At 37.2% G+C, this 27851-nt stretch overlaps 1 protein-coding gene across 4 annotated transcripts in view; it reads right to left on the bottom strand.

The window, feature by feature from the left end:
* Positions 1-27851, bottom strand: part of STXBP5 (syntaxin binding protein 5) — a 158770-nt gene that overhangs the window by 65460 nt on the left and 65459 nt on the right. For all 4 annotated transcript variants that reach the window (XM_079781416.1, XM_079781417.1, XM_079781418.1 and 1 more), the window contains exons 9-12: positions 20676-20754; positions 4488-4642; positions 2906-2978; positions 191-338 (exon numbers count right to left, since the gene is read on the bottom strand). In XM_079781416.1, the coding sequence (XP_079637542.1) occupies positions 191-338; positions 2906-2978; positions 4488-4642; positions 20676-20754 (455 nt within the window). The remainder of the gene's footprint in view (positions 1-190; positions 339-2905; positions 2979-4487; positions 4643-20675; positions 20755-27851) is intronic.

Below are 27851 nucleotides of genomic sequence, written 5' to 3'. Positions count from 1 at the left end.
AACAACTTCCAAGCATACCATACATCTTCATATATATCTATGACAACAGTAAACATACTTTGTTTCTAAGAAGGATTTTCTTTATATTTTCTCTAGGAAAGGATTCAGTGTTACCAAACACTTCAAGGTGATAAGTATAAAATACTGATGCATTAATGTAACATTAAACACTAAAACTCATGTTCAGTACCTTTTTGCTGTAACCTTGACGTTTCTGTCTAGCTCCAACAGAATAAAGTGCAGGAATAAGGTCCACAGGACAATCAGCAAAATATTCACAACATGTAACAGGGGATTCATGTATACTCAAAGGGTAGGGATTTTCAAATATAGGATATCTTTAACAACAGGAAAAGAAAAATATTTATTAATTTAACAAATTATTACTTATGATTAATATGACAATGAAAAACTTAAATATTTACAGCTTTGGAATGAAAAATAATTTTAGTTTGATTAATTTAAAGTTAACATCCTATAAAGGTCTGCATAACATGTTGTCTGAATTTATATTTTATCTATTAGGATAGGATGGTTAGTCTATAGAATTTAGAAATTAACCACATTTAGTAGATTTTAACAGATTTACTATATGCATATATGTAAAAAAATCTTTTATAATGACAGTTGCTCAAAGAGAATGGTAAACAGAAAAGCTACAGCTGGTACTACATACCACACATGTACACACACTGGACTAAGTGATTTATATACATTTATCTTATTTATTCTTGCACCAAACTGATTTGACTGAAGAACAAAGACTTAGGAAGAGTAATGTGCCAAAGGCAAGCGAACTAGCAAGAAGCAGCAGAATTCAAAGTGCTCTTAACTATTAAGCCATAGTTTCTCAATGAACAGATGCCTCATTCTTATATCAGTAGAGCTAATACAAATGTTCAATTTTCCTTTTTACTCCATCCATGTAATGTCCAGTGCAATATTTAATTTAGAAATGTTCTCTAGTTTTAGTGGTAATCTAAATTATATATTTAATTTTTTTCTAGATATAAAATTATATTAAATAAAGCAAAAAATGCTATAAAAGTAATAAAATTAAAGTAAAATCCTATCTAAAATATAAAAATATATCTTTACTGATTTTAAAGTCCTTGGAAATGAGAATGATTACTTAAATATCTGAAAAACCAGAAACGAGCTTTAAAAAGTCTAAAAAGTTCAGAGTGGCTATTACCATTATCTTTGAGCAACTGCAAAAATAAATGTACTGATCAGTCTACTATTGACAAAAATTAAAAAGTTAAAGGAAAACAATTTCAGAAAATTCCTTTCTAGACTTCAAAATGAAACCAACTGTCATCACTCCTTCCTCAACCATACATTAAAAAAAAACAGAAGATAAAACTCAAACAAACCAACGGGTGCATTTAAAAATTGACAGGCAACTTTTATCTTTATAAACACACTATATAATCCTTAATAATTCTCTTATCACTATACATTTAACTAACACATCTGCTCAATAAAATGCCTACTCAAAGGTTACTTGCACAATGTGTTCTTTAACAAATATATATTAGTATTAAGCACATGTTCTAAAACTTACCTAACTAAAAAAAAAAAATCATATTAAGAAAAAGTTATTCTAGGGCTGTCATTTAGAAATACTGTTTTAAAAGTCCTTTATTCCACAATAGTAGTATTACTTTCAGAAAAGAAAAAAAAAAACAACACAAAAAAAACCAACACAATTGATTATTACAGGTAGCATGTAATTAAGTTGATATGAATTTATGGATGACTTAAAATAAGAGAAATAATACACTTCACTTTTATACTTCAGGGTTTCTCAATATCAATACTAGTTACATTTTGGATCAGGTAATTCTTTATTATGGAAGACTTGTCTTGTGCACTGTGGATGTTTAACAGCATTCCTGTCCTCTACCACTAGATGGCAGTAGTATCCCCTCCCCTTAATAAAAGTGTCTATGTAGACTGCCAAGTATTTCCTGGGGGACAAAATTGTCCCCAGTTGAGAAATACTGACATAATGAATGGGTAAACTTAATTAAAACCATATTTAATGATTATTTCTCAAGAGACATAAGTAGTACAATGTTCTAGTCAAAGAACTTATAACTAAACATAGTATTATCTAAGTTGGAAAAAGCAGAAATACGGTAAATAACCACAAAAAGTTGCAAAGAAGGAAGCTATGATGGGAATTCACAGATTAGACATGAAATGTCTGCTAAAGAAAGTACAGGAAAACATTTAAGAGGAAAATAAGCCTGACTTTGAAAGTTATATGGATTTTTGATGCCAGTGAAACAAGCGGAGTGTTTCAACAGCTGGAAACTATTTAAGAAAGGACAGGGGAGTGTGATATTTGTTTAACCCCAGTTGAGTGTTCTAGGGATAAGGCACCTGCAGGAAGGCAGTAAAAAATCAGGTTGGAACGGTACCCTGAATTCCAAATGTGTATAGTAGCAGGCTGAGAAGATATTTTTAAATTAAAACACACAGTGGTTTAAAGAGAAGAGTAACAAGATTGGTGATGCATGGAAAATTAATCTGACAATGGCATTCATGACACACTGCAACAGGGAGTGAATATGGCTGGAGAAACGACAAGAGCTTATCTGGAAGTAAAGTGTGTAATGGGATCAATTTTGGATGTGGTGATTCTATGTGCCCCCAGGGCACAAGTATTAGATTGAATCATATGAAATTTCAGAAATACAACAAATTTTAACGTAAAAATGAAAACTCTATATAATCAATGTACTAAAGAAAATTTGTATGTAATTAGAAATGTGCATCTAGAGTGCTAAGAAGAGGTCAAGCTTATAGCTATAAATGCGATTTCAAAGAAATGCATGCTAAAAGAATCTTTTTCACCACATACAAATATAATTGCTTGTCAAATTTAATTTCTTACCCATTTTGTGCAAGGTCTATAAGTACTAAATCCTTTTCTAGAAGAACAACAACAGCATATGGTTCCTGAAAATCTGGAATAGGAAAATAATGCATGAATAATAAGCATGCAAGAAGACCACACATTACATAATGAATATTTTTGCTTGGTATTTATTTTGTTCCATTTTGTCAAGTATTTAACATTCTCATCTTGTACTTAATATAATTTAAGGCTAGTATTTCCTAAATGAAATAAATCTATATCATAACCAATACAAAATTATCTCAGTTTGTAATGGTAAGACAAGAAGCTCACAGTAACTTCTATGGAACTACAAATTACAAGGCAGGGCTATGGCCAAGAAACTCAAGATTTAAATCTGAATATCCATAAGAACTCTCATTACTGGATATCTTAGGAACTCAATAGAGTGCTATTATAATATCATAATCCTTATCTTAGATATTTTATTGTGCCTGCTGACTGCAAAATGCATTACATCTTTACATCTCAATTAGCTTCACATGTAGTAAAAAAGATCCAGATTTAAATTCCTATTGAAATTTATGCAGTTGTGATGGTTAATTTTATTTGTCAATTAGAGGCCCAATGCACGAAATTCGTGCAAGGGGCTCGGCCCTCGCAGCCATGGCAGCTTGCCTTGGCCCTTGCAGCCTCAGCTTCATCCGGAAGGTCATCCGGCTGTCCGGTCTAATTAGCATATTACGTTTTTATTATTATAGATAGATATGTCTTCAGGTGGTGCTCAATTGTTTGGTCAAACATTAGTCTGATGTTGCTGTGAATGTATTTTTTTAGATGTGATTAACATTAAATCAGTAGACTATGAGCAAAGCAGATTATCTTACATAATGTGGGTGGGCCACATCCAATCAGTTAAAGGCCAGAAGAACAAAGATAGGTTTTCTGGGTAAAAAAGCAATTCTGCCTTAAGAATTTGGACTCAAGATTGTAACATCAACTTTGTCCTGAATTTTCAGGCTGTAGGCCTGTTCTATAAATTTTACACTTATCAGATTTCACAAATGAATGAACCAATTCCTTAAATTCTCTCTATCTGTATTTATATCCACTTCTAATGGTTTGTGTTTTCCTGGAGAAGCTTGTACAATAGTATTTTACAGATTATTAAAATGTTTCTTTTTAAAATTTTTTAATTTATTTTAGAGAAAGAGCAAGGGAAGGAGAAAGAGAGAGAGAGAAGGAGAGGAAGGGGAGAGAGAAAGAGAGAGAGAGATCAAGTTGTTGTTCCACTTATTTATGCATTCATTGATTGATTCTTATATGTGCCTTGATTGAACACGAAACCTGGAGTATCGGGACCATGCACTAACCAAGTGAGCTACCTGGCCAAGGCTAAAATGTTTCTTAATGTGTATAGTTTTGTTTATCCTACAAAGACACTTACTACTAATATGTAATACTAAACAGAATTAACTTCTGAAATAAAATTTTCAAAGTTATGAAGGCAGCATCTCTTCCCAGAAGAATGAACACAATACAATAAGGAAAATAATAAAATAATATATAGGTCTTTGTTCTGAATGTAGAGAATGAGCTTTAAAGATGCAAAACTTACCATTTGCATATGGTGTTTCACACAGTGTTAGGAAATCAACAATTGAATAGTCCATTTCTAGCACTGCAGTACTTTTCCCATGCATAACTGTTAAGCAAGGTCTTCTTCCTACAGTATCATATGACAAACCTCCTGATAAAATAATAAAAGGCTCCCTGGAAATAAAATACATAGTTAGGATTATAAATAGCATGGTAGAGTCTAATTATGTTGCTATATCATAAATGTTTACTTAGTGAAATAATCAAATCTTAAATTCCAACACTTTTATGCATCATTTAATTTAATACTTGCATGTGGATTTTTAATTGCACTAAGAAAGACCCAGGTGGATTCCTGAAAAGGAACCTATAATAAGAATGAACACGGATCACATTTGACTCTCAAACCTCATTTTGGCCCCTAAAATATTTTCCATTATCCTTTTATAGTATAGTTGTCAAAATTCTTTTTCTGTATTTCTGCTAAGTCTCTTGAATGGACTTCCATTATTTCTAATCCTAATAGCCAGGACTTTCAAAAGAGAATGTTAATGCCCTAAGGCATCCATGATACATAATTAATTAACTTACCACTGATGCATCAAGAGTATAGTAGCTACAAATCACCCTTGAGGAAGCTGAGAAAACAGTCACTCAAAAAATTTCTGCAGGGCTTAATTCTCTCCTGGAACCTTGGCTGGTTTTCTCTCAAACCACAGCTCCAATGCACATCATTCAACTGCCACCTCGCCACTTCTAATCAGCCCTAAAACTCTGTCTCCCTACTAGTCATTATATTTAACTAGAGGCCTGGTGCACAAAATTTGTGCATGGGGGTGGTCCCCTCAGCCCAGCCTGTACCCTCTCCAATCCAGGACCCCTTGGGGGATCGGGCCTAAACCAGCAGTCGGACATCCCTTTCACAATCCTGGGCCGCTGTCTCCTAACCACTTGCCTGCCTGCCTGCCTGCCTCATTGCCCCTAAACACTCTGCCTGCCAGCCTGATAGCCCCTAACCACTCCCCTTCTGGCCTGATTGACGCCTAACTGTTCCCCTGCCATCATGATTGTCCCCAGCTGCCCTCCCCTGCTGGCCCGATCACCTCCAACTGCCCTCCCCTGCCAGCCCAATTGCCCCCAACTGCCTTCCCCTGTGGGGCTGAGGGGACTGGGGGACTCCAGCTGGATGAGGTGGGGCTGAGGGGACTGGGGGACTGAGGCAGGATGAGGCGGGGCTGAGGGGACTGAGGCTGGATGAAGCAGGGCTGAGGGGACTGGGCGCTGCCATCTTGTGGCTGTGGGCACCGCCATCTTGTGAGGTCATGGTAGTCAATTAGCATATTCCCGCTTTATTGGCTGTGGGGGTGTGCCATCTTGTGAGGGCGTGATGGTCAATTAGCATATTCCCTCTTTATTAGATAGGATTATATAGACGATTAAAAATGTTCTGTATATGATTATCTTACATCTCTTAATTTATGATTTCTAGGTAGTTTCTTAATGCTTACTCTATGGCCAGTATGTCTATCTGCTTCCTCTTGACATCTAGTGCAGTATGTAATAATATGCAATAGTTATAAAAGCAGATTCTGGAACTAATGTGCCTGCATTTTTTATCTCAACTCTGGTTTACTTTCTGTATGATCTTGGACAGAATACTTAACTTCTGTGCCTAGCTTATGAATTTATAAAATAGAGACAGAGTGATAAGTATCCTCAGATAATTATTGAATTAATTAATATATGTAAAGCATTGGGATCAATGCCTGGCACACACTACACCCTTAGTAAGAATTTACCTAATGTTATTGTCATCATCCAGTAATCATTATAACTCACTATCAAAGGTTCTCTTCTTGTGATATGTGGAGGGGAAAAAATAAAATTTCTAAATTATATTTATTTTTATCTAAAACAATAAATAAAATCCACTAAAATTTACTTAAGAATAGCAGTAGTACAGGTGTGTAATTTATAAGTAAATATAAATATTAGGTCAAATAACTCAAATGTTTTTTATATTTAAACATTTTACTTATTTAAATTATATAAATGTATCGTGCATATGCGTTTGTACATATTTTTTTTAATTTAAACCTGTACCCTCCTGTCCCTCCTGTCCCTCCTATCCTTCCTTGCTTTATTTTTTTCACAGCACTCATTACTAAGACTAAATTATTTTCTTTGCTAACTGTTCACCTCATGAAAAATGTAAGCTCCAAGAGGGCAAGGTGTTTTGCCTGTTTTGTTCCTTACTGTATCCAAAATAGTGCCTCATAGGTAAATAAATGAATTAATAGACATATATGTTATCCTAACCACTGTGTAGCTTACTATCATTTAGATTTTTCACCATTAACCTAATTTGGGTGATCTTATTTTTTTCAGCTAAATGATAGTAACCAGAGCTTAAAATTTTGTACTGAACAGAACTACAGCCCTATATCTATCATTTTAATATCTTAGCATACTGTGATCATGAAAACTGTGGTCAGGAAATAATATTTAATTTTCTTCCATTTTTTATCACATATAGAATATATCTTCTCTCTTCTGTACTTTGAAATATAGCATACAACTGAATATAAAATACTATGAAGAAGGGTGAGGAGTCCAACAATTTAAACTTCTATACAGTGGAAAACCTGGGCAAGTTATTTCATACATACTATTTCAAGAATAATCTGATGTGTGTTTTTTATATATAGATAACTTAAAAAAATAAGTATTATGAATATAAGAATCATGAACAGGAAGATGCTGAGTTAAACATAAAAGAATCAATTTTCCTTGGGGATATTGGGAAGGGATTGCCAGGCAGATGACCAGTTACTAGGCAGTTAAACTATTAACAAGGTATCAAATAACACCATCACAATTAGATTAAGTTTACTCTCAAAAGGCAACTAAGTGCTCAATGGCTTTCTAAACTGGCTGAACTTCTTTACGAAATTTAGGAGAGAAAATATAAAATAAAAAAACAGGGATAAGAAGTAGCTTGAAAGGTATACCAAGGGAACATTCTTTTCTTTTTTTCTAGGGGAACATTCTTTTTCATAATAATAAGTTTCCCCAATCCAGCAATAAATGCATATATGTATATATTTTTCTTTTTCTTATTTTATGTGCTGTTTTTAAAAAATCATCTAAGGTTTGCAAGACAGAAATCACCTAAACTATGAATGCCAGAAGTTTGTTGTGTGTTTTTTTTTTCATTTTAATGCCCCCAAACCTGAAGAGTAAATATTCATAAAGTAAACATCTTATAAGAAATTAGTCATAAGTAAAATAAAGCTAAGTATTTTAACACTAAACAGTAGAATTATATAATTCAAAGTCTTTGTTGGCATTTGGAATTACATTAAATGTTCAAGGGATCTAGATTATTTCTAGGGTAATACGTGAATTATGAAAGTGAAGAATCTATTTTCTTTTTTTTAAGTGAAAGGTTAGCCTTTTTGATGTTATAATCAAGTCTAGGGGTAATATAATTTTATTCCACTATTTTAAATATAATTTAAGTAAAAGTCCTTCATTTTTTAAGACATCCAGGTTAGGAAGTTGTTTAGTTTGGACATTTTATAATTTTGATTGCAATTTTTAAGAGGCTAAACATTTCATATATACTTCCTTCTTCTGATTAACCTCCCCAAGCTGACCTTGACGACAGCTTTGGCTAAAGTTGTGTTTCTATAAGAAGCATTTTTTACTTAAAGAAGGCACTTTTACCCAAAAAGCCATTTGTATAACCAATTTGCCAAAAAGCCATTTGTATAATCCATTTGCTTAACTCGGTTCCATAACACTACCCATTCATTCACTCAAATATGTTTTGAGCACCTCTATTCCCTGAGAACAATGCTCTCATGTCTAGTCTAAACAAACAGTGAATGTGTTATGGTGTTATGAATAAAATAAGACAGAGTCATAAGCTGAATGTGAAGAAGAGGCTAGAGAGGTTATTATAAGATAAGAGTGGTCAAGAAAGGCCCCTGTAGTAATGACAGATGTGCTGGAACCAGAATAAAGAGGAGCCAGCAACTCAAAGATCTTGGGGTTGGGGGAAAAGGATGTACATTCTAGGCAGCAGGAATAACCACTACGAAGACCCCAAGTTAGAAAGGAGCTTGGTGTATCTGAGGAACTAGAAGGCCACTATGCCTGCAACATAGTGAGTAAAGTAATACATAGTAATATATGACACGACCCCAAATCTTATAAACACATCCTATTTACTCTATTAGGGTCTCAAAAACCTGTCTCCTCAATTTCATCTTTAGTTCTGGCCTTAATAACGTACAACTTACATTATTACAATAGCATTTGTACAAGTTATTCACTGTCTGAGATAAACTTGCCCTCATTCTCTGTTTGGGTAATTCCTATTTCTCCTTTAAAACTCAGTCCATCTATTACCTCCTCAGAAGAACCTTTTCTGACCTATTCACCCTGAAGGAGTTGGGTGTCTTTCCTATGTTCCTAAGCACCTTCTGTATACTTCTTTCCAACATTTACCATAACTAGTTGTCATTGTTTATCTACGTCCCCTTTGAATGAGAGCTCCTTCAGGACACAGAATGTATCTTTTACTTCTGCACTCCCTGCCTTAGCTGGGTATCCCTAAAAGTGCTGGTCAAATATATATTTTAAGTACCACTAAATCTACTGCTCACCGGTCAGTAAGAAAAAGAGTTTGGTAGACCTATCCTAACCATAACAATTCCACAAAAAATATGCTTTTGGATTTCGATGCATTATAGTGTTAATATACAGGCTGTTTAGGATGCATGAGACTTATAAAAACAAAATAGTAATTCATATTAGTCCATTACTGTGGGTTCTTTCAAGTATCAATAAAAATAAGAGAATTTAAATATGTAACAATTAGGCATTGTTTCAAAAGAAATCTAAAATCTCAATATTGCCAATGCCATGTGGGATTAATTTGTGATTAAATAGACTGCAAATGAGGTTTGTGTGGAACAAGTATAATTTAAAGTTTACCTACGAGAGAACATTGCACAGTCAAACTCATTTACTACAAACAAGGCCTTGCAGGATATTTGGTCCTGTCAAAAACATCCATGGAGACATTTGATCCACACCAAAACCAAAAGGTCCTTGATATCTGATCCTGTCAAAAACATCCACACTCAGAAAATCCAAAACCCCCCGGGGTTCAAATAGTCTGCAATGTTTACTTATACTTTTGGCTTACAGAACTAATACATAAAAAATACTATCATCTTTTATTGGTCCAACAATTGTGTTGTGGCTATATTACCAATAATGACCCTTCTTTATGCTAAGTGAAATAAGCCAGTCAGAGAAAGCCAAGTATCACATGATCTCACTCATATGTGGACTCTAATGAAATAAATAAACTTATGAACAAAATACATCTAAGACACAGAGGCATGGAACAGACTGTGGAATCTCAGAGAGAAGTGGGGCAGGGTGGGGTGGGGGGAGATCAGCCAAAGAACTTGTAGGCATATATGCAAAACCCATGGACACAGACAATAGGGTGGTAACACCCTGGGTGGGGATGAGGGCAGGCCAGAAGGGATCAAGGCGAGGGAAAAAGGGACATATCTTAGCAGCAGATGAGTAGATTAGAAAACTGTGGTACATCTACACAATGGAGTATTACGCTGCTGTAAAAAATAAGGAATTCTTTTTTTTTAAATTTCTTTATTGATTAAGGTATTACATATGTGTCCTTATTCCCCCATTACCCTCCACCCCCCACTCATGCCCCCACCCCGCTGTTGTCTGTGTTCATTGATTAGGCTTATATGCATGCATATAAGTCCTTTGGTTGATCTCTCCCCCTTACCCCCACCGTCCCCTACCTTCCCTGAGGTTTGACATTCTGATTGATGTTTCTCTGTCTCTGGATCTGTTTTTGTTCATCAGTTTATGTTGTTCATTATATTCCACAAATGAGTGAGATCATGTGATATTTATCTTTCTCTGCCTGGCTTATTTCACTTAGCATAATGCTCTCCATCTCCATCCATGTTGTTGCAAATGGTAAGAATTCCTTCTTTTTTACCGAAGCGTAGTATTCCATTGTGTAGATGTACCACAGTTTTTTAATCCACTCATCTGCTGATGGGCACTTAGGCTGTTTCCAAATCTTAGCTATGGTCAATTGTGCTGCTATGAACATAGGGGTGCATATATCCTTTCTGATTCGTGTTTCTAGATACTTGGGATATATTCCTAGAAGTGGGATCACTGGGTCAAATGGGAGTTCCATTTTTAGTTTTTTGAGGAAACTCCATACTGTTCTCCACAGAAGAAGGAATTCTTACCATTTGCAACAGCATGGATGGAACTGGAGAGCATTATGCTAAGCAAAATAAGCCAATTAGAGAAAGATAAATATTACATGATATCACTCATTGGTGGAATATAATAAACAATAGAAATTGATAAACAAAAATAGATCAGAGTCATAGAAACATCGAACAGACTATCCAACCTATGAGGGAAGGTGGGGGGTGAGGGGGTAAGAGGTCAACCAAAGAACTTGTATGCATGCATATGAGCATAACCAATGGACACAGACGGGGAGGGGATGGGGGGTTGAGGGCATGTGCTGGGGGTTGGGGGCAGCCGAGGAGAGGTCAATGGGGGAAAAAAGAGACTTATGTAATACATTAAACAATAACAAAAGGGACATATATAATACGTCCAACAATAAAGATTTAATTTAAAAAACAACAACCCTTCTTAACAAATCATGGACCAAATGTCTCAATGGACATTTTTACATGGGAGCAGATATGACCAAATTTCAAGGACTTTGTAAAAAAATATTTTTTATTGATTTCAGAGAGGAAGGGGAGAGGGGGAGGGAAGAGGAAGGGGGGGAGAGAGAGAGAGGGAGAGAGAGAGAGGGAGAGAGAGAGAGAGGAATATCAATAATAAGAGAGAATCACTGATTGGCTGCCTCCTGCATGCTCCCTACTCGGGAATGATCCCATAACCCGGGCATGATCTGGTAACCTGGGCATGCCCTGACCGGGAATTTGAACCATGATCTCCTGGTTCATAGGTTGATGCTCCACCACTTAGCCACACCAGCTAGGCTAGCAAGGACTTTTTAGCAATAACCAAATGTCTCTGGGAATGTTTTGGACAAAACTAAATGTCTGCTAATCCAGACAAGTTCTTACATGGATTTGATCCCTATCCTCTAGAAAGATATAATCTGAATCATACTAGATGGTACTAACATATATTATAAGCAGCCAAGTAAAGGTACTAAAAATCAGTGAATCATAACTAAGATATTGTCTATGTAAAGATCATAAGCAAAAGCATTTTTAGGGATGGAAAAAAATGTAGATTAGGATGAATAATGATGAGAAATCTAAATTAGCTGAACAATCCATTAAGCGTTAAGGATGTGCCAGAGAACCAATTTAGATGATGAAGAGGCATGGCTCTAAAAGAATAAATTGTAGGAAAGCTAAGGATAAACTTCAGTAGTAGGAAAAGTAGGATGAATAAAATAGAGGCGGTATAAGAAGGGCATATCTGAATAGCCTTATCAAATAAGAAACAATTTGAAAACAATTAGCTTTGAAATAAAACTGTGCCCTTTTACAAATAATACACATTTAAAATATATAAATAAGGCTTTTAATTCTATTCTAGGATTTTAGAAATGGAAGCATTGTTATCAAGTGAATATCAACCATTAACACTAATTTTGTTAAAACTCATGCATCAGTTTCTAGATAGAGGGGTAAAGACAAACATACATATAATTTCTGGTCCTGCCAAAACATCAATACTTAGTTGGATGACTGATTGCATAAAATTAAATTGGAAAGTTTCTATGAATCACTGCAGCTTTGTATGCAGATACAAAAAATAAATAAAAATTAAAACTTCAACCCCCTATTATCACAGCAGGTTGCGCCCTTTCCAGTAAGAGCAATCATTTAGGAGTTCACATTGTGGCTATAGAATCTAAGATAATTCTAAAGCTTGAGTGCTGATTTTTAAGGTTAGTGAATAAAATAAAATGAAAATCATCCCACATTGGTAAGACTGGTGAAAATGTTTTATTTTATACTCAGTTATTTAAAATGTCCACAGTTGTTTTTAAAAAGTAATGTGGCAATTTGTCAAGATTCATAAAAATCTTTTATCTTCAAAATTTCACAGCTGGAAATTTCCTGTAAAGAAATAATTGAACAGAAGATTTGTACTACTGTTCTACACTATAAAAAGAATTTGTTCACTACTATATTTTTATTTATAATATTAAAGTACTCAGCCCTTAAAACTATTGAAAAACAACTGGTAAAAACTAGTAATACTTTAAAAATGTAATGAAGAAAAAAATACCAAACTGAATGTGCTCTAGGAATATAATCAAGTGAAAGTGGGATGTGTAGCTTAAAAAACCAAAACAAAAACAACAACAAACAAAAAAAATGAAAAACTTAGGGAAAATGAACAAATGATAAAAATTATTTTAGAATAGTGGAATTACAGGTAATATGCTTCTCTTGTGAGAATTTTATTAAATTAAACTTAAAAAACACACACACAAAGAAAACACCTGGATACTTCCAAAAACACTCCAGAGAATACAATATTAATGCTGGCTACACATGAGATAAATTATACGTTTTTAAAATAATACATTTTCCTCTGAAATACCATGAAAATAGTTTGCCAGTTTTAAAGATATTTCCATATTTGTCATTACACTCTGTAGTCAAGCACTGCTAAAACGTACTTTATTCTGAAGAACTTTCTGCTTCCTAGGCCACTCAAGAATAACTATTTAAATTAAGTGACTCACCTATTCAACATCCATTTATACTAAGTGCTGCTCATTGCAGCAGAGGCCAAAAGTCTCACTTTCCATCATTTAATTCTCCCACTTCACTCCATCCTATAGCCAGCACACTCTCGTCTATGACATTTTTATTCTTGCATCTTCTTCCCCTACTTCAGTGTTCCATATCAGGACCCCAAACTTATAATCCTAAGACTTTTGGTTCTGTGGCCAAAAATGTTTCTAGAAGAATGTATCTGGACCATATAATCACATGACAATACCTTTGGTATTTAAAAAAGGAAGTTATTTTCTCTGTTAGTACTCTATATTCATTGTAAAAATTCACTCAAAGACTTTCTCACAAAATTATTCCCTTTTCATTTCCAGTGTCTCTGATGCCAACGGCTCTTTCTTTTCTGCCATTAGTCATACAGAGGTCTTTCTTAAAGTAAAAACAAAAATCTTCGTCTTACTCTTCCTGTGACACATAATTGCTACTTACATCTATTGCTGAATTCACTGAATACATGTTTTAATCTAGTAATTTCTATTGTGAAACCACCATTTCTTTTCCTTGAATGCCCCTACATCCTGGCTTATATTTGAAATGAGGTTAATAAGTACGCTTACAAATTAATCCTTCCTACAATATATATCTTCTAATCTTTCTTCTATTATAATTCTAATCATCTTTCTATAGCAATGCTTAACTTATCCTCTATAAACCCTTTGGGACATGATATCCTATGTTTCCTTTTTTTTTTCCTGTTCAGAATCTACTAATCCTCCTTTCTAACTCGTTATTTTGGTATCTTCAGGATAAAATAACAGTCCCGGGAGCCTTGGCTCTAAACGGTTCTGAACTATCAGGGAATGATTCTGTATGTGCTCATTTTTCTTACACTTAAGCCACATCACCTCCATTGTAGCAACCACCAATGGCTGAATGTACTTTGTGGGTTCAAACAAAGTTAACAAGTGAAACTTGCCAATGATCTCAAAAATAATTTTTATACCAGTATACTTAAAATATGTGATATCAGTTTTAATTTAGTAATAGTGAATTAAAAAATAACATAGGAAAGTTTTACACAATAGAGAGATCTCGGCACTTTCAACTGATAAAAAGCAGTGGACAAAACTCAGTAAATACCACATAATTTATATTGGTATTAAATGAGGCATTCTAATGTCAGCAGACAGAGCTCTCAATCTAGTCGTCTTAGTTTTAGAGTTATGTGAATTATACCATAAATATGTTATGTTATTTTAAGTCAATTATTATCTTACAATTAAGAAAGTGAGTAACTTATCCTTAATAGGTATAAGGTTTGAAGAATAAGACTGGGAGAAACTGTTCTAGTTTTGAGAGAATGAAGATAGTAAAAATAAATCTGGGAGAATCTTAAGAATAACTGTCTCTGAAGACAGTAATAAAATGAGAATTAGGAATTTAAGGTAGAAACTTTCTAACATAGTAAAATTAATATGAAAACAGGGAAGGTTATCTCATGAGCCCTTTGAAATTTTAAATCTATGGACTCAAAGAGGTCTTTCCCCATTAGGGGCAATTATTTGTAAATCTTCCTGTGGATTTTTCCTGAACAGTATCTAAGACCAAGTATCATGATCCAAGGAGATACCGTAAAATCTAATCTAGACTTCATCAATTTAGAATTAAATTTGTATCCTGGAAATGATCTATGAAGCTCTCCTCTCAGTAGCTAGGGTTACTTCATTTAATTATCCAGCCTCACAGAGGCATAGATAGACCTCTCAGTTCACAACAGTGGGAATACATGTATTGAGTATGACTTAATTAATGTTAAATTAAAGACGTTCTGATAAACTAGGAAATTTAAAAGCGAATCCAGTTCTTGGCAAACTGAGTGACTTGTGAATTGTTAGGACAGTTCTATCCTAGCCCACACTATCTGTGAGAATACTCAGTGTCCTGATTAAGAACTCCAGCTCCAGAGACAAGCTGGGTTCAAATTCCAGCTCTGTGACTTCTCAGGGCAAGCTAATTTAACTTAAGCGCTCTATGACTCAATATCTATATGGAGACAATAAAAGTACCCATTCCACAGTGCAGTTATGAGAATTATGAAAGACAACAAATTCAAATTGCAAAACAGACTACCTGGCATATAATGGATGTTCACTTCACCTACGAATATTTTTCTTCTTGGTGCTTGGAAACCAAGCCATTTAAGTAAGGGTCTTGAGTTCAAGATATTAAATGCTATTTTTGTCTCAAATAAGGTCATGAGCATTGCTAAGACAATGCAAAAGAAAACTGCTTTTGCTTCGGAAAGCAGGCATGGCGTCCGAATGAGTTTCTCTTCTTGCTGCTATGGCCTAATCTTGAGGATTAGTGGTAAGTGTAAACAGAGAGTAAGTTTCATTAAAAAGGAAGTGTAGTGTGGTTAAGAGCACAGGCTTAATTAAATCTGGGCTCTTCAGCTTATGAGCTGCATGACCCTGGACAAGTTGCTCAACCTCTCTGCTTCAATGTCCTCATCTGCTACAACAATCTTAGTACAGAAGGGTGTTTGCTTTGGGGCTTCGGAAAGTTGGGATTCTTTCAATGGAAACAAGGCTCCAGGAACAGTAGAGAAAATTTGTAGCAAGTTGGAGAATGTTATTAAAATAGACTTAGATATTTTCAGAACCAGAATATCACAAATGTACCTTGAGTTTTTAGTCTGTGTTTTTTTCTTATTCTTATATAGGTAATCCACCTACAGCTTTTAGTTCACATGTAAAATTAAAACTTAAGAAAACAGTGCTGTGAGTGCAAGGAGAAGGGGGTGTAGGTGGAAAAGGGCATAGACGGGAGAAAGATGACAGAAAAGTTAAAATAAAATAAATCATCTTATCTTCTAAACCACATTCTGGCACCAGAGAGGGTGAGGGAAATACAAAACCCCCAAAAGTTTTCCTTAAAGATAAACTTAAATTCATATATCATGTGTGCGTATGTGTGTGCATATAAAGGCTCAGCAGACTATGGCCTGTTGCCTATTTCTGTATGGTCTGAAAACTAAGAATGGCTTTTACATTTTTAAATAGTTGAAAAATACACAAACAAAAAGTATTTCATGACACATGAAAACTATATCAAATTCAAATTTCAGTGTAAATAAAGTTTTATTGGAACACAGTTGCATTCATTCATTTATGAACTGCCTATGTCTGCTACTGCACTTCAAAGGCAGAGTTGAATAGTTGTAACAGACACCCATATGGCCTTTAAGGCATAAAATATATACTCCCTGGCTCCATACAGATAAGGTCTGCCACAGCAAGTGTTATGATAAAAGGGGATAAATTAATCTCTTAGTTGTGATTTTCCAAATGTAACTAAATTGCCAAATTATATTATGATTATACACACTTTTAGGTTCCCTAACAGAGATGCTTCCCCCCGAACTGGTGATTCTTTAATGGTGGTCCATTTCCTAAGAGAAACTCACTCTTCTAATGACCTGTATGTAGTGCAGAGCTCCCAGGAGTTCAATGGAGTGCCTGCTTGAAAACTTGAATCCATCCAGAGTTGCTTCCTGTTGAAAATCTGGCCTTGCCTACTACTTGTTGTGTTGTCCACAAGTGAAAACAAAGTGTAGAAGTAGAGGAGAAAAGGAACTAGAATTTAATCAAACACCTACCATGTGCCAAACACACTGTATTTCTTTCAGTTCTTCACAACAATGTTATGAAGCTAGGATTACTATCCCTATATCACTGAGGTAAGGACAGACAGTCAAGGAGGTTAAGCAACTTGCTGAATACAGTAAGTGGCAGAACTGAGATTTGGACCCAAAACCTGAGTTATTTCCACTAATCAGGGGTTTTCAAATATTATGATTAGGATGCATTGTAAACAGTGCATTTTACTTCATAACACAATATACAGATACATAAATGTATACAACTGAACAAAAGTTTCATGAACCAATACTTACCCTTAAAATGTACAGTGCACTCTGCTATTTCCTATTCTAGTCTGTAAGTTAACAATCAATGGTCACAATCAACAAATTATTTTCACAACCCACTAACTGAACACCATTACCTGATATCTAAAAATAAATAAGTAAATAAATCACTGCCCTAAATCACAGTGTTTCTCAAGCTTGGGAAGAATGCTAATGAGGTTCTTTAACTATTATAAAGGCTGGTCAACCTTGCCACTCAGACACCTGCTTTGTGAATGCAAAATCAGAGAATAATTACATTTTAGAAGTTTTTTTAGAGGTTATCAAATGCTATTTTGAGACAACTGATATGTGAGACAACTGGTTTAAAGAGTATGTTCCAAATGCTTTATATAAATTTGTTTAATCTTCATAACAATTCTGTGAGATAGATATCACTATTCTCAGAGGCACAGAAAACTCAGTTAATTTCCCAAGACTGTGCAATGAGTGAAGAGCTGTTGAGACCCAGATGGTTCAGTTCGAGTTCACTCTCTTAATCACCCTGCTCTAGCACCATTCCCTGCGGCACTTCACACCCAAGTCACATTCATTTTTTAAAGAAACAACCTTAACAGAATCAACATTATACTTTTGACTTTTTAAAAAGCACTGGCCATGTAAAAAATATAGCCATATCTTTAATAACAAGAGTATTAAAATGCTATATTAATAATATTGTCACTGTTCCCGATGTCTGATCTGTCCTGGTATAACATATACTTTATTTATTTTATTAGAAAATAAAAATTACCCATCTTGATTCCATTTTTTTATCAGAATTTACCTATGCTGCAGAGTTAAACTATGCTTTATCATGAAGAGGTAAAAGCTAATTCTTTATGGATATGTTTTTCTAAACACCAGCCTATCATTTTCTTCCTCACTTTCAGTAACACTATGCTAGGAACTAGACAATTACAAGTGAGACAGTTATGTCCCATGCTTTCATTGAGCTGAAGACATACATTAAAGAAATACTTTCATTATTAATCACCAAAATAAGTTCTAGAAAGGAACAATAAAGCGAGGTTTGAGAGTATACTACTGGGGGACCCAACCTAGTCAACATGGCCAAAACATCTTTAAAGTAGTAACATTTATGCTGATCTATAAAGGATGGGAGGGAATTGTGCCTAGAATGATTTCCAGGTAAAGAGAAGAAAATGTAGAAGATCCTATAAGGGAAGAATGGCTCTTCTAATAAACTTTGGTAATTTGTCAACAGGAACTAATAGAACACACATTCTGTTGGCATCTGCCCAAGACACTTGCTAGGAACAGGAAAAAAGTGAGAGCAGTCTAGCTGACTCAACTGAGGGTTATTCTACTCTAGGTGGGAGGGGGAGTGCAGTAATTTGTCAACACTGGCTACACATTCGAATTCTAGGGACCTATGTCAAGGAAAGAGGCAATGGAATAAGAAAAAAGAAACCGTTTAACTTACGAATGTCATAAGGTGGAAAAAAAAATTGGAAAGCTGGAGAAGACTGTTATAAGAGGATGATCCTATTGATTTGTTTTATAGAATCTACAAATGCACACAAAACAGCTAGATTTTTTTTTCTTTTTCATTTTAGATCCTATAAAAGGAAAAGTATTGCTGCCATCCTGGAAGAAACATGGGAACTCATAAATATTACCATTATTCAGGAATGAAAATGGGAACAAAAGGAGATAAAAATAAATCTTCCCTGGACTTTTGCCTTTGTTGCCAATCAATATCTGTTAAAATGAACAGATAATTTAGAAGATAATTAGGACTGTTAGTTTAAATGTTTAGACAATTCATTTTATGTTGTATTAGAAGCCTGGTGCATGAAATTCGTGTGCTGGGGTGGGGGGTGTCCCTCAGCCCAGCCTGCGCCCTCTTGCAGTGTGGGAGCCCTCAGGGAATGTCTGACTGACGTCTTAGGTGATGGGGGGGCGGGGCAGGGGGATGGGGGAGTGGGCCTAAGCCGGCAGTCAGACATCCTTAGTGCTGCCACGGAGGCGGGAGAGTATCCCGCCACCACTGCTGCACTTGCCAGCCGTGAGCCTGGTTCAGGGCTTCTGGCTGAGTGGTGCTTCTCCTGTGGGAGCACACTGACCACCAGAGGGCAGCTCCTGCATTGAGTGTCTGCTCCCTGGTGGTCAATGTGCATCATAGCAACTGGTCATTCCAGTGATCAGTTGTTCTGCCGTTTGGTCAATTTGCATATTAGCCTTTTATTATATAGGATTATAAATACAGGTTTTTTTTCTGTTTCATTTCCCCCCTCACTTCCTTTCCTGCCATATTTTTACTATTTATGTTCCTTTGCCAGTGGACAAATGTAGCAAATAAAAGAAACAACTGATAGTAGGAAGTTTCCTAATAAAAATAAGGGCAACCATTTATAGAAAGTTTATTATGTGCTAGGTAGGCACTGTGTGAAATGTTTTAAATACACAATTATTTCAAGTTATCACAACAACAATTTGACCTATTATCACATTTATGTCATCAATGAGGAAATTAAAGCACAAAGTCAAATAGCTCTGTGTCAAAGGTCACATAGTAAGGGATGCCATAGTCAATTAAGCCAATGCTACTACTCTTAAAGTACATTCAACCTATTGTCAGAACACAGTATATCTGCTGGATTAGAGAGGAAGGCTAAACAGGATCAAAGGGGAAAAATACCAATCTAAGAACCAAAATTTGAGACCCGCTAGACTATATATACTACGTAAGTTCACTCTCTTACATAGCTATAGAAGTAAAACTATATGCTTTTTCTGGGAAACTAGAACATAAGTAAAAGAACTGCTTTAAAGTATAAAGAGATGTAGAATTAAAAAAATAAATTTTTTCCCAAAATTATATTTTAAAATATAACATTTGGTGCAAACAAAAAATATATGTAAGGTATATAAAGTGTAAAAACCATTTAATTCTTATATTTAATTTATATAGAGAGGCAATCAATGTCTTCAAATTCAACTAATTTCCTTTAATATTAAACTGTACTTATTTTTGGAACTGCCAAATATTCTTATGATGAGATTTAAGTTTTGAAGAATACATATAAAATTTCACAATTAATATATATAATATAAATAGGTTAATTTTAAATCATTTTTTTCTTCATTGCTATTTTGCAATTTTCAGTAGTGAATAAACTCTATGTTAACTGAAGACTCATCTAACAGAATGTATGAAGTTTGATATGAAAAATAATTCATACTTTCCAGGATATATAGCAAAACTGCTAAAGACAGAGAAAAAACAAAAATGGATTTTATCCTAAATTTACCAATTTTAGTTATTTTGTGAAATAAAGAAAGCGTAAAATTTAAGACAGAGATAGACCATTCTAAAGTAGGTCTTTAGCCTTCAGTGCTATTTGAGCAATTATATACAATGAATATTGGCAATGAAATAAAATCTTACCCAGATCTAGACGTTTTGAATTCCACCTTGAGGATAGGTTTGCATGGTTCTGGCTTCTTCCCATCCTTTAACTGTTTTCCTAAAATATATTTTCCTGTATTAAATTCTAAAATTCTAAGTTACTCTAAATTCTTACATTGATAGCTTATAAAATGAAAGTGAAATATAATGAAATCCATCATGAAACATTAAAACGTGATTCTGGTAGAAGTATTTAATACAAAATATTTTAAATAACCAAGTAAATTTACTGCTTGAAATTCAGTGCTAAAAAGTAAATAAAATGAATAATTTTCTAACAACACTTATGCAATATAATTCTAGTAAGAGAAATTGACAATCTTCCCAATGTCCTTAATTTCAGAAAAGAAAAATAAAATTTCAATTTGGTCAATTAATTCAAGTTTTAAGATAGCCAAATATGAGAAAAAGAAATATAAATCAGATTTTTACCCAAGTGTGACAGGCTAAACCCTATGCTAATAAATTCATTTATATTTATTCTCCTGAAGTAAAAATCCATCTGTTGTAATATCTAGAAGGCTGCTAGAAAATGTGTCAGGGACTCATACTGTCCAAAAATTCTGAGTATTTAAAAAAATATTTGTTGATTTCTGTTATGTATTTCTACAAGTTCATTATAGAAACAACTTAGAAACATATAAAGAAAATAAGAAATCTGTGCCCATTTCTTAGAGATTAATCATTTTAAACAATATTTTTCTTAGATCCCAAACACACACTCCTACCCCAACAATTATCTTTCTTTTCAGTTTCCCCATCTCCATAGTACCTATCTTATTCTAATAGACTTTTATATTTCATTTGTTTGTTTGCCTCACCAACAAGAATGTAAATTACATGAAGGCAAAGATTTCTATGCTTTCTGTTGATGTATGTACCTGGTGACAAACATTGTTTGGCATACAGTGGGTGCTCAGTAACTATTTAATAAATGAATAATTAATAATTTTTCCTTTGGATTAATTCCTAAAAAAGGGACATGTGAGTAGAACTGTATTCCAGAAAGACTGTACCAATTTATACTTCCATCAGCGATGTAGTATTTTGCCACACCTTACCCAAACATTATTTTTTTCTGATTTGATAGGTGCAAAGGGAATCTCATTTTAATTTGTATTTTTAATCCCTAACTATTCTTAGGCTTACTGGTCATTTGTATTTCTTCTTTTAAAAATAGCTTATATCTTTTATCCATGTTTGTATGTAATCTCCATATTTAAAAATAAATTTAATACTCAAAGGTCATTAACATTGTACCTATCATATATTGCTAATATTTTCCCTGGTGTCATTTGTAACTGAATTCTTAGCAGTTTTAAGAAATTGTACATTTTTAAATGTACACATTTAAATAATGAAATCTGCTGAAACCGGTTTGGCTCAGTGGATAGAGCGTTGGCCTGTGGACTGAAAGGTCCCAGGTTCGATTCCGGTCAAGGGCATGTACCTTGGTTGCAGGCACATCCCCAGTAGGGGGTGTGCAAGAGGCAGCTGATCGATGTTTCTCTCTCATCGATGTTTCTAACTCTCTATCCCTCTCTCTTCCTCTCTGTAAAAAATCAATAAAATATATTTAATAAAATAAAAAATAAATAAATAATGAAATCTATCAGTCTTGTCATGTTTCCAGTTAAGAAAACTTAAAATCCCAAAATATCAATTCTTCCAAAATTAATTTATAAATGTAATGTAATTAGAATCCCCAAAGCCTTTCTTGAATTTGATTAAAATGATTTTGAAGTTCACATTGTGGACTCAATGCCTATGAACAGCTAAGGAAACAAGGAAATGAGATTAACTTCCAGAATGACAGTAAGGACCTCCGTGATCTCACTTTCCCACAGAAATTGAAATACTAGCAAAACAACTAAAGTTAAATTCTTCAAAAGGCTGGAAATTAACCAAAGCCACAAAACGAGTGGAACATTGTCTACTCCATAAAAACAACTGCACCTCAGAGACAAGGAGGACTGAAACATTTTGATGGAGTGCTATTCCCATCCCATTCACTCCTAGCTAGGTGGCCAGGTAGAGATAGGAAAAGGTATCAGCAAACACAGAGGACTCTTTTTTATTTTTTCTTTTCTTTTGCAGTTCCAATAAAACCAGCTTCCCGGGAGCACAATTAACATTTTGTCCCAACTTGCAGCTGCCTGGAAAACTATACTCCCAAGGTGCTGTGCAATTTTACTTGATAGAGACATCAGCTCAGAGAGACAAAATACCCTACCCTGTAGGGCATCACAGAAATAATAGCAACCTGCTGGCAATATCCAGCTGCCTAAGGCTGTGGTTTCATTTGAAACACATAAGAAAGAGCCTGGGTAGGAATTTAAAAGAAAATCCTCCCAAACTACACATATTCCTGGGGATCAAAAAGGCTGCACACATGTGTAAGGCCATGTTCATGCCCAGGAAAGACCTGGGAAAGGAGAAGGCCAAGGTCCCTGTCACAACTTTGTCCTCATCTCTGGACAACTTTGAGACCTTGAGCAAACAGGAAGTTACAAAATTAAATGGGAGTTACTGCTGGCAGGAACACTAGAAAAGAGAAACTCATGGCTAGTAGAAATATAGAGGGCACAGCCTTTTTTTGAAAGCAGTCTGAGAACATTTATTAGGAATTGAGAACAATTTCTATAAAATGTGTACAGGATAGTAATGGCAACATCATCAGTAGGGATTAAGAACTGAAAACAAAGTGAATGCCCATTAATTTGGAATTGCTGAATAAATTGGCTACATTACATGGCCACTAAAATGAAGAAATTAAGAGTTATGCCAGATGACATGGAAGAGATTCCTAAAGTACAGTGGATTAAGAAAAACAAGATGCAAAAGAATCCCAATATAATTCTACTTTATGTAAAACAATAACAAAAAATCATGGTTATAAATTATTAATATGTATGATTTTAGAAATATATATATTTTAGAAGAACACCTGTACAATTTTTAACATAGCTTAGCTATTAGGGCAGGAAAGGGGATTGGGCTGCAAATGTGGATAAAGGTTGAGGGAGAAGCGACTTGTATGGTATGATCCCATTTGTGTATAATGAGGTACGCGTGTATGTCTACATGTCTACAAAAACCTATCAGCCTTTTTTGTCTTTCCCATCTTTGGTTACTTGCTTAGGAAGTCCTTCTCCACATAAAAATCATATACATTTTCTTTACAATTTCTTGTAATTGCTTTATATTTCATTTGTTATATTTAACTAGAGGCCCGGTGCACGAAATTCGTGCACGGGGGGGGGGGGGACGGGGAGTGTGTCCCTCAGCCTGGCCTGCACCCTCTCCAATCTGGGACCCCTCATGGGATAACCAGCAGTTGGACATCCCTCTCACAATTCAGAACTGCTGGCTCCTAACTGCTCACCTGCCTGCCTGATTGCCCCTAATTGCTTCTGCCTACCAGCCTGATTGTCCCTAACTGCTCCCCTGCTGGCTTGATTGCCCCTAACTACCTCTGCCTCGGCCCACACCTGGTACCCAGGATTCCCTCCTCCAGCTGACCACAGGCACCCAGGATCCGGGCTTCTCTCCCTCTGGTCAGCCATAGGCGCCCAGGCTGGCTGCAGCCTTAGGGGATGGTGGACAGGGGGCTTCGCCTGTGCTGCAGCTGCAAGTGCTGGCGCCCAGGACTGCAGGGTGGGCAGCTTCTTTGTCTCCCAGGCCACAGCCAGCCACAGGTGCTGGTGCCCGGGACTGCAGGGTGGGCGGATTCTCCATCTACCATGCTGTAGCCAGCTGCAGGTGCTGGCACCTGGACCACAGGGTGAGTGGCTTCTCTGTCTCCCAGGCCACAGCCAGCCACAGTTACTGGTGCCCAGGTCCGCAGGGTGGGTGGCTTCTCTGTCTCCCAGGCCACAGCCAGCCGCAGGTGCTGGTGCCCAGGACTGCAGGGTGGGTGGCTTCTCTGTCTCCCAGGCCATAGCCAGCCACAGGTACTGGTGCCCAGGACCGCAGGGTGGGCGGCTTCTCCATCTCCCGGGCTGCAGCCAGCCACAGGTACTGGTGCCCAGGACCGCAGGGTGGGCGGCTTCTCCATCTCCCGGGCTGCAGCCAGCCACAGGTACTGGTGCCCAGGACCGCAGGGTGGGCGGCTTCTCCATCTCCCGGGCTGCAGCCAGCCTCAGGTACTGGTGCCAGTTTCTCCATCTCTCCCAGGACGTGGGGCGGGTGGACATGGGGTGGGCAGCTTCTCCAGCTGGCTGTAGCCTGGGATCATAGGGCAAGTGGCTTCTTCATCTCCCAGATCGCATCCACCCTCAGGTACTGGCACCCGGTTTATTGTCTCCCCCAGGACGTGGGGAGGGCGGCTTCTCCAGCTGGCTGCGGCTTGGGATCACGGGGCAGGCGGCTTCTTCATCTCCCAGGTCGCAGCCAGCCTCAGGCGCTGAGGCCGGGTTTCTCAGTCTCCCCCAGGAGGTGGGGCAGGCGGACCTGAGGTTTCTGCTGCTGGCTGCATCCTGGGATCACAGGGCAGACGGCTTCTTCATCTCCCGGGCTGCAGCCAGCCTCAGGCACTGGCACCTGGTTTCTTGTCTCCCCCAGGACGTGGGGTGAACCGCTTCTCCAGCTGGCTGAGGCCTGAGATCACGGGGCAGGCAGCTTCTTGGTCTCCGTGGCTGCAGCCAGCCTCAGGTGCTGGGGCCCGGTTTCTCCGTCTCCCCAGGACGTTGGGCAGGCGGACCTGAGGCTTCTGAGGCTGGCTGCAGCCTGGGATCATGGGACGGGCAGCTTCTTCGTCTCCAGGCCGCACCCAGCCTCAGGCACAGGGCCCGGTTTCTCAGTCTTCCCAGGACGTGGGGCAGGTGGACCTGAGGCTTCTGAGGCTGGCTGCAGCCTGGGATCATGGGGCAGGCGGCTTCTTCGTCTCCCAGCCGCACCCAGCCTCAGGTGCTGGCGCCTGACTTCTCCAACTCCCAGAGACCTGGAGAGGCTGGGGGGCGGGGCTGCCGCCATGTTTTCAGTTTAATTGCATACTCACTCAGAATGAATGGTGGGCGTGGCTGGGGCGTGGCTGGTGGGCGTGGCTTGTGAGTGTAGCGGAGTGATGATTTGCATACTACTCTATTATTAGATAGACTAGCGTTCCCGTTGCAGGAAAAATCCTGCAATAGGGTTTCCTGCTGCACTCTACCCCACCCTGCCTGCTCTCCTCCCTTGTCCCCCGCCCCGCCTTCTCCACCAGCACGCCTGCTTTTCTAACTTCTCTGCCAGCCCGCTCTCCTTCCTTCTTCCCTGGCCCCGCCTCCGCTCCTCCCTTCTCCCTCGGCCCGCCTTCTCTGCCAGCCCGCCTGCTTTTCCCTTCTCCCCCGGCCCCGCCTCCGCTCCTCCCTTCTCCCCCGGCCCGCCTTCTCTGCCAGCCCGCCTGTTTTTCCCTTCTCCCCCGGCCCCGCCTCCGCTCCTCCCTTCTCCCCTGGCCCCGCCTCTGCTCCTCCCTTCTCCCCCGGCCCCGCCTGCTCAACTTCCTTCTCCCCCGGCCCCGCCTCCGCTTCACCCCCCCCACCCCCCCCACCCCCCAGCTTGCTTGCTTCTCTGCAGCTTTGCTCCCTTCTGCAGCTCTTGGCTTCTTTCTACGCTGTCGCGATATGCAAATTAGCCGCCATCTTTGTTTTGATAATTTGCATATTCGTCCTGATTGGTTGGTGGGCATGGTTTGGTTGGTGGGCGTGGCTTGGGCATAGCGAAGGTGCGGTCAATTTGCATATTTGTCTATTATTAGATTAGATTACTGATTTCCAAAGTATGTTTTGGTATAGGGAAGTTACTTTTCCTCTATTTAATTAATACATTATCAGTCATCTCAGTGAAAATTTAATATTTTGAGCTATAACTGCCAGAGAATAAAGTGCACATATCTAAAGTGTAGCATTATAGCTTTCCCCATTAATATAAAATGTCACCTTTATTACATGAAATCTTTATAAATAACGAAGAAGTGATCCCCTAGGATCTTAAGGCAAGATTAGATGCTCCAATACCAGTTGGCATGCACGTATTTATAACCTGCAGTGGAATCTTAAACCCCCAACATGTAAGAACCACGAAGTGACTAGTGATGGAGGTAAGTAGAACACCAGACTAAGGGACTGAAAAGGACTGCTCGGAGAGAAGACTAGACTGTTGAGGTGGAAGAGGGAATTGAGGAAACAAGAAAGGTATGAGGGCAAAAAGGAAATTTAAATATGAAAAGAAGTCCCTTGTGCTGTATAGAAATGTAAGAACATCAACCTCTATTTCAATCTGTTGAGAGACAGGACCTTCCAAGTAAAGCATTTAAATGTTTAAATGTTTCTTCGACTCTGAAGAAGGCCAGCATCAGACTTTTATCTTCTACCACCCAAAGCTCTAATGGGAGTATCAGACTGATATAATTTGTAATTACAGATGCAAATTTTACATTTGCTTTCAAAAATTATTGTAACATACTTTTAATAAAGTAAAACAATGATTCAGATATAACTCAATTTAACTTATTTCAATATTCGCTGGTAACCTTTCAGTGGCTAGAACAATTTTTAAAGAAGGATATTGGGTATTTTATTTGCTGAAACCTTTTCAAGTCTGAGCTTATATATCTTACATAAAACTTGGCTAGGTACAAAATTCTTTTTTTTTTTTTTTTTTAGTATATTTTATTGATTTTTTTTACAGAGAGGAAGGGAGAGGGATAGAGAGCTAGAAACATCGATGAGAGAGAAACATCGACCAGCTGCCTCCTGCACACCCTCCACCGGGGATGTGCCCGCAACCAATGTACATGCCCCTGACCGGAATCGAACCTGGGACCTTTCAATCTGCAGGCCAACGCTCTATCCACTGAGCCAAACCGGTTTCGGCCAAAATTCTTAACTTTTTGTTTTGCTTAGTAGTCTTTTGACATTGCTCTATTGTGTCTAGCATTTAAACTTATAATAAAGTTTAAAGCAGTCTAATTTTTATTTCTTTATAAGTAAACGTTTTTCCATCCCCTGCTAGAATACTAATAGCATAGTTTCATTATCTCTGTAAATCAAAAATGTTGCAGTTTTTATAGTGATCTTCATTAATCCTGCTTGGTAGTTAGTCCTTTCTATGTGCATACTGTGTTTCCACGCGTCCCCCCACCCCCAACTCAGATCTTTAAAAGTATTTCACCAA

Source organism: Cnephaeus nilssonii (assembly GCF_951640355.1).
Source record: "Cnephaeus nilssonii genome assembly, chromosome: 9".
Taxonomy (NCBI): domain Eukaryota; kingdom Metazoa; phylum Chordata; class Mammalia; order Chiroptera; family Vespertilionidae; genus Cnephaeus; species Cnephaeus nilssonii.
Note: the sequence above shows the minus strand (reverse complement) of the source record. Positions and strands in the feature narration are given on the sequence as shown.